The sequence below is a fragment of the Coregonus lavaretus genome, assembly GCF_964263955.1.
Source record: "Coregonus lavaretus genome assembly, contig: HAP1_SCAFFOLD_444, whole genome shotgun sequence".
Lineage (NCBI taxonomy): Eukaryota > Metazoa > Chordata > Actinopteri > Salmoniformes > Salmonidae > Coregonus > Coregonus lavaretus.
Window position 1 is genome coordinate 49726 of NW_028159442.1, and position 12051 is coordinate 61776.

The following is a 12051-nucleotide window of genomic DNA, read 5'->3' on the forward strand; positions in this document are numbered from 1 at the left end:
TGGGGAGGGGTACCAAAACATGTCTGCAGCATTGAAGGTCCCTGGAAGGTTGGTGGCCAGCTCTAGGAAGAGTCTTGGTGGTTCCAAACTGCTTCCATTTAAGAATGATGGAGGCCACTGTGTTCTTGGGGACCTTCAATGCTGCAGACATGTTTTGGTACCCTCCCCAGATCTACAGACAATTCCTTCGACCTCATGGCTTGGCTTTTGCAGGTGGACTCCAATGGAAACAGGATGCACCTGAGCACAATTTCGAGTCTCATAGCAAAGGGTCTGAATACTTTGAATATAATACATTTGAAAAATGTCTAAAAACCTCCCCCCCCCCCCTTCTCATTATAGTGTAGATTGCTGAGGAAAAACATCAGGATAAGGCTATAATGTAACAAAATGTGGAAAACGTTGAGGGGTCTGAATACTTTCTGAATGCACTGTATACACACACACACTGTATACACACACACACACACACAAACACACACTATATACACACACACTGAAACAAGACACCACTGACAAAATGTACATGAAGACAGCACACAAGGAATCCTTGTGAAAACGTCATGCATTAAATGAAGACCGGCTAATCTGAAACCCCATCTTGGAGGATATGCACGTACCAGTAAAATGTAGCTACAGAGGAGATTCCCCATTACAGGATAGGTACGTTTTGACATAGCAAAGATCATTCACGACCAACCATAACTTGCCGATACGATATTCGTTCTCGATTCAGCCAAACATGTATGTTATAAAACGTGGTTCATTAGACCTTAGAAAATGCTACATTCGAATGTTAATGTTCGCTCCATGATGTACTCCAACAACAACAACAACATCTTGTCTATTTTCTCATTGATTCAGACAGGTGGGTCCACCTCAGTGGTGCATGTCATGGTACACCTGTCTTTGTTTAATAGCACCCCTTGTGTGCACTTCCTGTACTACCGTATATCCCCATGGTATGGTACAGAATATATCCCCGTGGTATGGTACAGAATATAATCCCGTGGTATGGTACAGAATATAATCCCGTGGTATGGTACAGAATATATCCCCGTGGTATGGTACAGAATATATCCCCGTGGTATGGTACAGAATATATCCCCGTGGTATGGTACAGAATATATCCCCGTGGTATGGTACAGAATATATCCCCGTGGTATGGTACAGAATATAATCCCGTGGTATGGTACAGAATATAATCCCGTGGTATGGTACAGAAAAGGTATGACTGGATGAAAATCTGGATACCGCCCAACCCTAGTAATAGGGAATCACATCAGCCCGTTACAAATCTGAAGCTACATTAAATGCAGCAACAGCTAGCGGGTTTATTGTGTGTGTGTGTGTGTGTGTGTGTGTGTGTGTATGTACGTGGTGTACACGTGCGTTGTACCTGATGTCCTTCGTTGGTGAGGATGGTCTGTTTTTCCTCACAGTGAGCCACTTCAAACTTCTTAATGAACTCGCAGTCCTCGGCAGAGATCATCTGACCCCTATGAGACAAGGCACACACAGCATGATTATTACCACAGTCTTGGGGAAGCTACTCTGAAAATAGGGTTTAAAAAGCTATAAATTAATTCACACTGGAAGAAGTTAAGCTACACTAAAGCTACCCTTAATTATTATTTTTATTTTTTAAGTACTTTGGAAAAGAAGTTCACTAAATTCAAACTACTTTGTGATAAATTATCATATCCAAATCTAAAAAGTCAGACTTAAAATTGCAAGAACAGATCACTTTGGGGTCATATGTTAACAAAATGTGTAATTTAGCCTTTTAAAAACACAACAACGTTCAAGTAAGAAGTAAAGTCTGATGCAGAAAGAGAATAGGACATTCTGCCTACTTCCCCCATGTCACTGGGCAGTTCCAGTAGCCACCTACTCCGCTGCACGTTAAGACGTCTGTATTCACACAGAAACCCACGAGACCTGCAGGCCCGACAGAGCACGGGAATCCCACGAGTCCTGCAGGCCCGACACAGCAGGGGAATCCAGCGAGACCCCGACACAGCAGGGGAATCCAGCGAGACCCCGACACAGCAGGGGAATCCAGCGAGACCCCGACACAGCAGGGGAATCCCACGAGACCCCGACACAGCAGGGGAATCCAGCGAGACCCCGACACAACAGGGGAATCCAGCGAGACCCCGACACAGCAGGGGAATCCAGCGAGACCCCGACACAGCAGGGGAATCCAGCGAGACCCCGACACAGCAGGGGAATCCAGCGAGACCCCGACACAGCAGGGGAATCCAGCGAGACCCCGACACAGCAGGGGAATCCAGCGAGACCCCGACACAGCATTGCGGCACAGTCAGCATTTTTCATTTTGCGGGCGGGGAGGTCAGACAGACAGCTTTGGAATTTAAATATTTCTTGCCACAAAGTTGGAAGCACAGAATAGTCTAGAATGTCATTGTATGCTGAAGCGTCACGATTCCCCTCCACTGGAACTAAGGGGCCTAGCCCGAACCATGAAAAACTGCCCCACACCATTATTCCTCCTCCACCAAACTTTACAGTTGGCACTATGCATCCGCCAGATGGTGAAGCGTGATTCACTCCAGAGAACATGTTTCCACTGCTCCAGAGTCCAATGGCGGCGAGCTTTACACCACTCCAGCCGATGCTTGGCATTGTGCATGGTGATCTTCGGCTTGTGTGTGGCTGCTCGGCCATGGAAACCCATGTCATGAAGCTCCCGACGAACAGTTCTTGTGCTGACGTTGCTTACAGAGGCAGTTTGGAACTTGGTAGTGAGTGTTGCAACCGATGACAGACGATTTTTACGCGCTATGTGCTTCAGCACTCGGCGGTCCCGTTCTGTGAGCTTGTGTGGCCTACCACTTCGTGGCTGAGCTGTTGTTGCTCCTAGACGTTTCCACAATAACAGCACTTACAGTTGACAGGGGCAGCTCAAGCAGGGCATAAATTCGACAAAGTGACTTGTTGGAAAGGTGCCATCCTATGAAGGTGCCACGTTGAAAGTCACTGAGCTCTTCAGTAAGGCCATTCTACTGCCAATGTTTGTCTATGGCGGTTGCATGGCTGTGTGCTCAATTTTATACACCTGTTAGCAACGGGTGTGGCTGAAATAGCAGAACCCACAAATTTGAAGGAGTTTCCACATATCCATTGTATATACAATGCATTCGGAAAGTATGTTACGTTAAAGCCTTATTTAACGTATACCCCATAATGACGAAGCAAAAAAATTGAAATATAAAAGTGGCATAAGTATTCAGACCCTTTACTCAGTACTTTGTTGAAGCACCTTTGGCATCGATTACAGCCTTGAGTCTTCTTGGGTATGACGCTACAAGCTTGGCACACCTGTATTTGGAGAGTTTCTCCCATTCTTCTCTGCAGATTCTTTTAAACTCTGTCAGGTTGGATGGGGTGCGTCGCTGCAAAGCTATTTTCAGGTCTCTCCAGAGATGTTCGATCGGGTTCAAGTCCGGGCTCTGGCTGGGCCACTCAAGGACATTCAGAGACTTGTCCAGAAGCCACTCCTGCGTTGTATTGGCTGTGTGCTTAGGGTTGTTGTCCTGTTGGAAGGTGAATCCTCGCCCCAGTCTGAGGTCCTGAGTGCTCTGGAGGAGGTTATCAAGGGTCTCTCTGTACTTTGCGCTGTTCGTCTTTCCCTCGATCCTGACTAGTCTCCCAGTCCCTGCCGCTGAAAAACATCCCCACAGCATGATGCTGCCACCACCATGCTTTCATCACACCAGATAATCTTGTTTCTCATGGTCAGAGTCCTTTAGGTGCCTTTTGGCAAACTCCAAGCGGGCTGTCATGTGCCTTTTACTGAGGAGTGGCTTCCGCCTGATTGGTGGAGTGCTGCAGAGATGGTTGTCCTTCTGGAAGTTTCTCCCATCTCCACAGAGGAACTCTGTCCGAGTAACCATCTGGTTATTTTTTATTGAATTTATTTATTACCCCCTTTATCTCCCCAATTTCGTGATATTCAACTGCGATCTTGTCTCATCGCTGCAACTCCCCAATGGGCTCGGGAGAGGCGAAAGTCGAATCATGCATCCTCCGAAACATGACCCGCCAAAACGCGCTTCTTAACACCCACCTGGAAGCCAGATGCACCAATGTGTCGGGAGGAAACACCATTCACCTGACGACCGAAGTCAGCCTGCAGGTGCCCGGCCCGCCACATGGAGTCGCTAGAGCACGATGAGCCAAGTAAAGCTCCCCCCGGCCAAACCCTCCCCTAACCCGGACGACGCTGGGCTAATTGTGCACCACCCTGTGGGACTCCCGGTCGGTTGTGACACAGCCTGGGATTGAACCCGGGTCTGTAGTGACGCCTCAAGCAATGCGATGCAGTGCCTTAGACCGCTGCGCCACTCGGGAGGCCGACCATCGGGTTCTTGGTCACCTCCCTGACAAAGGCCCTTCTCCCCCGATTGCTCAGTTTGGCCGGGCGGCCAGCTCTAGGAAGAGTCTTGGTGGTTCCAAACTTCTTCCATTTAAGAATGATGGAGGCCACTATGTTCTTGGGGACCTTCAATGCTACAGCAATGTTTTGGTACCCTTCCCCAGATCTGTGCCTCGACACATAAATGTGCAAAAATTTCTAAAAAACGTTTTTCGTTTGTGTAGAAAGATGAGGGGAAAAAATAATTTCATACATTTTGGAATAAGGCTGTAACGTAACAAAATTTTGAAAAAGTCAAGGGGTCTGAATACTTCCCGAAAGCACTGTATCTAGCCCAATAACACCAATAGCCTAAAATAAAAAACAGGCCAGGTGAGGATCTTTGGTATTTGAATCTATTTCTTAGGATCTGTTTGATCTTGACTAGGCAAAATTCGCTGCGTCACATAAGCCTAAAATAAAATAATCACATGTTATTGGTCACATGCGACGAATACAACAGGTGGAGACCTCACAGTGAAAGGCTTACTGACAAGCCCTTAACACTTATTTTTTCTTAACTGCATTGTTGGTTAAGTATTTACTAAATAAACAAATAAAAATGAAAACAGAAAAATAACAAATAATTAAAGAGCAACAATAAAATAACATGGGCTGGAAGTAGAGGCCTAAGCGTTGTTGTTCACTAGTTTACTCCAATTGGGGAAGGGGGTGGTGGGGTTGGAAAGTAATGAAGGGAAATTTATTTTTAAAAGAATGTGTGTGTGTGTGTGTGTGTGTGTGTGTGTGTGTGTGTGTGTGTATATATATATGCGAGAAAAAAAAAACATGGGGGTTTGGAAGTGATGCAGACAATTACATTGATGGAAGTTACAATCTGAAATATTAAAGCGGATCTACCCCCATAAAAAACTATTTTATTTATTTTTTTACAATAAAATAACAGTAATGAGGCTATATATAGGGGGTACCGGTACAGAGTCAATGTGCGGGGGTACAGGTTAGTCGAGGTAATATGTACATGTAGGTAGAGGTAAAGTGACTATGCATAGATAATTAGCTGTTCAGGAGTCTTATGGCTTGAGGGTAGAAGCTGTTGAGAAGCCTTTTGGACCTAGACTTGGCGCTCCGGTACCGCTTGCCGTGCGGTAGCAGAGAGAACAGTCTATGACTAGGGTGACTGGAGTCTTTGACCATTTTTTGGGTCTTCCTCTGACACCGCCTGGTATAGAGGTCCTGGATGGCAGGAAGCTTGGCCCCAGTGATGTACTGGGCCGTACGCACTACCCTCTGTAGTGCCATGCGGTCGGAGGCCGAGCAGTTGCCATACCAGGCTGTGGTGCAACCAGTCAGGATGCTCTCGATGGTGCAGCTGTAGAACCTTTTGAGGATCTGGGGACACATGCCAAATCTTTTCAGTCTCCTGAGGGCGAAAATGTGTTTTCGTGCCCTCTTCATGACTGTCTTGGTGTGTTTGGACCATGATAGTTTGTTGGTGATGTGGACACCAAGGAGCTTGAAACTCTCGACCCGCTCCACTACAGCCCCGTCGATGAGAATGGGGGTGTGCTCGGTCCTCCTTTTCCTGTAGTCCACGATCATCTCCTTTGTCTTGATCATGTTGAGGGAGAGGTTGTTATCCTGGCACCACACTGCCAGGTCTCTGATCTCCTCCCTATAGGCTGTCTCATCGTTGTTGGTGATCAGGCCTACCACCGTTGTGTCGTCAGCAAACTTAATGATGGTGTTGGAGTCGTGCTTGTGGGGAATGTATGGGTTTCTGGGCTGCATGTTATTTGACTCCTTCACATGTTTATAGTCCTCATACTATTTGGCAAAATGATTGACCCATAGGAAATAGGCTACACAGCATGATTATTAAACTACAAATGTTAATTCAGTAATCCACTCCTGAAGTCACCTGACCCCAATCATATGACCTCGAGACACATAACTGATTGGCCTATATCATATAGATAGATATACATTGTTTTGCCCCGACCTCTGACCTCTGCTGACCTCTGCTGAAATCATTTGAACCCTTTGAGACAAGATACACACAGTATGAGTGATGACTATTAAAATACACAAGTTAGACATACAGTACCAGTCAAAAGTTGGGATAAACCTACTAATTCAAGGGTTTTTCTTAATTTTCTACATTGTAGAATATTTGTGAAGACATCAAAACTTGAGACACAATGACCCAACACACCTCCAGGCTGTGTAAGGGCTATTTAACCAAGGAGTGATGGAGTGCTGCATCAGATGACCTGGCCTCCACAATCCCCCGACCTCAACCCAATTGAGATGGTTTGGGATGAGTCAGACGGCAGAGTGAAGGAAAAGCAGCCAACAAATGCTCAGCATATGTGGGAACTCCTTCAAGACTGTTGGAAAAGCATTCCAGGTGAAGCTGGTTGAGAGAATGCCAAGAGTGTGCAAAGCTGTCATCAAGGCAAAGGGTGGCTACTTGAAGAATCTCAAATATAAAATATTTGTTTAACACTTTTTTGGTTACTACATGATTCCATATGTGGTATTTCATAGTTTTGATGTCTTCACTATTATTCTACAATGTAGAAAATAGTTTAATTTTTTATTTTATTTTATTTAACTGGAATGAGTAGGTGTGTTCAAACTTTTGACTGGTACTGTACAATGAGAACACTCAAAAAAGAATATAATTTGGTATTTATTAGGATCCCCATTAGCCACTGCAAAAGCATCAGCTGCTCTTCCTGGGGGTCCACATAGTCAGACTAGAATCCCAGTGTTATGGGCCTAGTTCTGCTTTAGATAGAACAGTAAATCTCAGGGTTAGGCCTAGTTCTGCTTTAGATGGAGCGGTGAATCCCAGGGTTAGGCCTAGTTCTGCTTTAGATAAAGACACTGGGATTAACTGCTCTGTCTGTCTTTTGACTTCTGTTTAACACTTAGTTCCTAATTACAGAAGCAGCTTGCAGTATCTGACAATGCTCGCATTACTCCTGGAAATACTACAAGAGCAGTGTGACCTGGCTTTTGTCCCAGCCCAAAACTTTACAAGCCGATTCAACTTCTCATTAAAGACCATGATTAGAAGAGTCAGTGTAGTACTATGAATGGACAGCCATGAATAACTCATTTCCACAAGACTGTGACTCACAGCCCTGAGAAATACGTAAATAACCTACAGGCTAGTACTAGGCCTCGTGCCCAGCATGAAAATGCCAGAATGAAAAGGTGCACTATGCAGAAATCGTTCCGCCACTTCCTGGTTGCTAAAATTCTAAAAAGTTTGCCTAATTTCAGTTTGTGACAAAACAAACAAGTGTAGAGAATCATTGTACCATCTAAAAAATATTTATTTTTCATAACCCAAAATATTGTATTTAAGTGTTTGAAGCTGGTGTACAAAACCAAACTTAAGACCAGGAAGCATATAAAAAGCTCACAGAACAGTTCTACAGCTTTTTAATAATAATAATAATAATAATAATAATAAGCCATTTAGCAGACGCTTTTATCCAAAGCGACTTACAGTCGTGCGTGCATACATTTTTTGTGTATGGGTGGTCCCGGGGATCGAACCCACTACCTTGGCGTTACAAGCGCCGTGCTCTACCAGCTGAGCTACAGAGGACCTTAGACTTCCTTTCAATAAGAATGACAGATCTATAACAAACATGTCAATGTTTGGGCTCCCAAGCAGCGCAGCTGTCTATGGCACTGCATCTCAGTGCTTGAGGCGTCACTACAGATCCTGGTTAGATTCCAGGCTGTATCACAATCCAGCTGTGATTGGGAGTCCCATAGGGCGGTGCACAATTGGCCCAGCGTCGTCCGGGTTTGGCCGGAGTAGGCCGTCATTGTAAATATGTGGTCCTCTGTAGCTCAGCTGGTAGAGCACGACTCTTGTAACGCCAAGGTAGTGGGTTCGATCCCCGGGACCACCCATACACAACAAAAAACAAAATTATGCACGCATGACTGTAAGTCGCTTTGGATAAAAGCGTCTGCTAAATGGCATATTATTATAAATAAAAATGTGTTCTTAACTGACTTGCCTAGTTAAATAAAAGGTAAAAAATAAATAAAATAATGTGAATTTGGTCAGGTCACCCAAAACGTTACATACTGCAGCTTTAAAGGGCAAACAGGCATAAGCCTAGTGTCCTATGAACAAAATACGAGGGAGCTAAAAGGATGTATGAAGAGAGGAGAGGTTAGTGTACTTACTGCAGGTATGACTGCCAGTTGACCTTGTTGGCTCGGACCTCAGCTGCCTTGGCAGCGATGATGTTGGTGGGCACTGCAGCGTCCACTGCCCCGCGGATATCCATCCTGATACAGCTGTAGGATACCTCTCAAGACAAGAATCAATAACTACCTGGAAGGAGGGAGACAGGTGGGTTTGATTGATAAATAATACCCAATCTCAAATCAACACGTTATTTGGCCACACACAAACATAGAGATTTTGCATCATTCATTTCTCATAGCCTAATTCTGCAGGTGAGAGCAGTTTGTTAAAGCATATACATTATGGTGCCAGCCAGGAATTCATGACCAACTCTGTAACCAGATCAGATGCTAATCTGTTCATCACCATCAGCTGCTTTAGATAACGTCACCCAGTGAGCTAGCTAGCTAGCCCAACTCAGCTCATGGCTAGCAAACTTGGCCAATGTAATGCAATGTCATGTTGGTGCAGTAACGTTATTGACATAACATATGTATTATTTGGTTACAACGACAGCACTTGTCAACGAATCCCGAAATTAGCGTTGTTACTTAATGGGTTTAAGTCGTTTCTCGCCAGCTAAAACTAGCTAACTGGCTATGGTGCAAGCTACCTAACGATAGCTAGTTTAACTTAGCATCAATGCAAAGATATATCCTAACGATATAACACACAATACAGAACCTGTAATCTCATAGAAACATCCCAATACAATATTCCTACCGTTTAAACAAGCCAAAGAGAGCCTTAATGTCTGTGGTTTCAAAAGGCCGTTGGTCTCTCCGCAAACAACTACGACGTGATGCTGTCACGCGCCAGCAGGAAGCAGCCCAAACATCATCAGTCCTCGGCCCTAAACACTCTTCTTCTGTGGGTTTTATGGCGGACTACATCCAAAAGTTGTATTGCCGCCACCAACTGGACGGTTTGAAAACAAAATGTATTTACTGTGGCGTACAGCAGGTCAGCCACCAGGGGGAGACTCGTCAAGGCCTGGTAACAGATGGAGTATACATCAGGAGGCCGTGGCTCCATCTGCTGGACGGGCCAGGTCTCGACGGGCTCCCCGGACAGGACTAACTGGGGCTGATTGGGAGCTGGGGAGTAATTAAGGGCGGATTGCTCAAGGCCCATAAAGCGGCCAGAAGGGCAGCACATGAGAGAGGACTGGGGGAAGTAAGGTAACGTCTGTGTAGGTGGAGACGGTATCCTGGAGAGGATATCATGGAGGAGGACTGGGGGAAGTAAGGTAACGTCTGTGTAGGTGGAGACGGTATCCTGGAGAGGATATCATGGAGGAGGACTGGGGGAAGTAAGGTAACGTCTGTGTAGGTGGAGACGGTATCCTGGAGAGGATATCATGGAGGAGGACTGGGGGAAGTAAGGTAACGTCTGTGTAGGTGGAGACGGTATCCTGGAGAGGATATCATGGAGGAGGACTGGGGGAAGTAAGGTAACGTCTGTGTAGGTGGAGACGGTATCCTGGAGAGGATATCATGGAGGAGGACTGGGGGAAGTAAGGTAACGTCTGTGTAGGTGGAGACGGTATCCTGGAGAGGATATCATGGAGGCGACCTAACCCTTTCTTTTGATTATTTTATTAATAAACACCCTTGAAACCGAGCTAATCATACTCTGGCCATGTCTGATCTGTGTTGAAACCAAGCTAATCACACTCTGGCCGTGTCTGATCTGTGTAAACGTCTTGACCCAACCCCCTGATCTGCCACATTACATACAGTTGAAGTCGGAAGTTTGCAAACACCTTAGCCAAATACATTTAAACTCAGTTGTTCACAATTCCTGACATTTAATCCTAGTAAGAATTGCCTGTCTTAGGTCAGTTAGGATCACCACTTTATTTTAAGAATGTGAAATGTCAAAATAATTGTAGAGAGAATGATTTATTTAAGATTTTATTTATTTCCTCACATTCCCAGTGGGTCAGAAGTTTACATACACTCAATTAGTATTTGGTAGCATTGCCTTTAAATTGTTTAACTTGGATCAAACGTTTCAGGTAGCCTTCCACAAGCTTCCCACAATAAGTTGGGTGAATTTTGGCCCATTCCTCCTGACAGAGCTGGTGTAACTGAGTCAGGTTTGTAGGCCTCCTTGCTCGCACACGCTTTTTCGGTTCTGCCCACAAATGTTCTGTAGGATTGAGGTCAGGACTTTGTGATGGCCACTCCAATACCTTGACTTTGTTGTCCATAAGCCATTTTGCCACAACTTTGGAAGTATGCTTGGGGTCATTGTCCATTTGGAAGACCCATTTGCGACCAAGCTTTAACTTCCTGACTGATGTCTTGAGATGTGTATGTAAACTTCCGACTTCAACTGTAAGTATTCAGACCCTTTGCTATGAGACTCTAAATTGAGCTCAGGTGCATCCTGTTTCATCCTTGAGATGTTTCTACAACTTGATTGGAGTCCACCTGTGGTAAATTCAATTGATTGGACATGATTTGGAAAGGCACACACCTTTTTATATAAGGTCCCACAGTTGACAGTGCATGTCAGAGCAAAAAACCAAGCCATGAGGTCGAAGAAATTGTCCGTAGAGCTCCGAGACAGAATTGTGTCGAGGCAGAGATCTGGGGAAGGGTACCAAAAAATATCTACAGCATTGAAGGTCCCCAAGAACACAGTGGCCTCCATCATTCTTAAATGGAAATAGTTTGGAACCACCAAGACTCTTCCTAGAGCTGGCCGCCCGGCCAAACTGAGCAATCGGGGGAGAAGGGCCTTGGTCAGGGAGGTGACCAAGAACCCAATGGTCACTCTGACAGAGCTCCAGAATTCCACTGTGGAGATGGGAGAACCTTCCAGAAGGACAACCATCTCTGCAGCACTCCACCAATAAGGCATTTATGGTATAGTGGCCAGACGGAAGCCACTCCTCAGTAAAAGACACATGACAGTCCGCTTGGAGTTTGCCAAAAGTCACCTAAAGGACTCTCAGACCATGAAAAACAAGATTATCTGGATACTTTGGCCTGAAAGCCATGCGTCATGTCTGGAGGAAATCTGGCACCATACCTACAGTGAAGCATGGTGATGATACGTCATCAGAAGTGTCCATTTAATTTGAGGGCTGAGGGGAGAGGGTGTGTGTTTTACACAGTGCTGCAATTACATTTTATTCTTGTCATGATAATCCAAATCTACGCTGACTGATCAACAGTGTGAAGTTACTTTTCAGTGTGTTCACAAAAATCAGAATTTGCCGTCCACATAAGTAGCCATGAGAGTGCACACGGTGCACCCAGTTAAAACAACATCATTATCGCAACCTGTGAGCAGTCAAAACGCCATGCTTACTAACTTGGTTAGAGCTAACTCTATAAATGACCGAACTGTATAAATGAGACTGTTTTCCACACATCAACTGTTTTAGATTATTTCCATTTAACCAAGCAAG

The 12051-nt window shown here is 45.1% G+C and overlaps 1 protein-coding gene across 2 annotated transcripts in view; it reads right to left on the reverse strand.

Moving 5' to 3' along the window:
* Positions 1 to 9497, reverse strand: part of atp6v1h (ATPase H+ transporting V1 subunit H) — a gene marked incomplete at its 3' end in the record, with an annotated part of 50611 nt that extends 41114 nt beyond the window's left edge. For both annotated transcript variants that reach the window (XM_084197159.1, XM_084197158.1), the window contains exons 1-3: positions 9351 to 9497; positions 8624 to 8774; positions 1400 to 1499 (exon numbers count right to left, since the gene is read on the reverse strand). In XM_084197159.1, the coding sequence (XP_084053285.1) occupies positions 1400 to 1499; positions 8624 to 8727 (204 nt within the window). In that variant the 5' untranslated portion in view covers positions 8728 to 8774; positions 9351 to 9497. The remainder of the gene's footprint in view (positions 1 to 1399; positions 1500 to 8623; positions 8775 to 9350) is intronic.
* Between the last annotated feature and the right edge of the window lie 2554 nt (positions 9498 to 12051).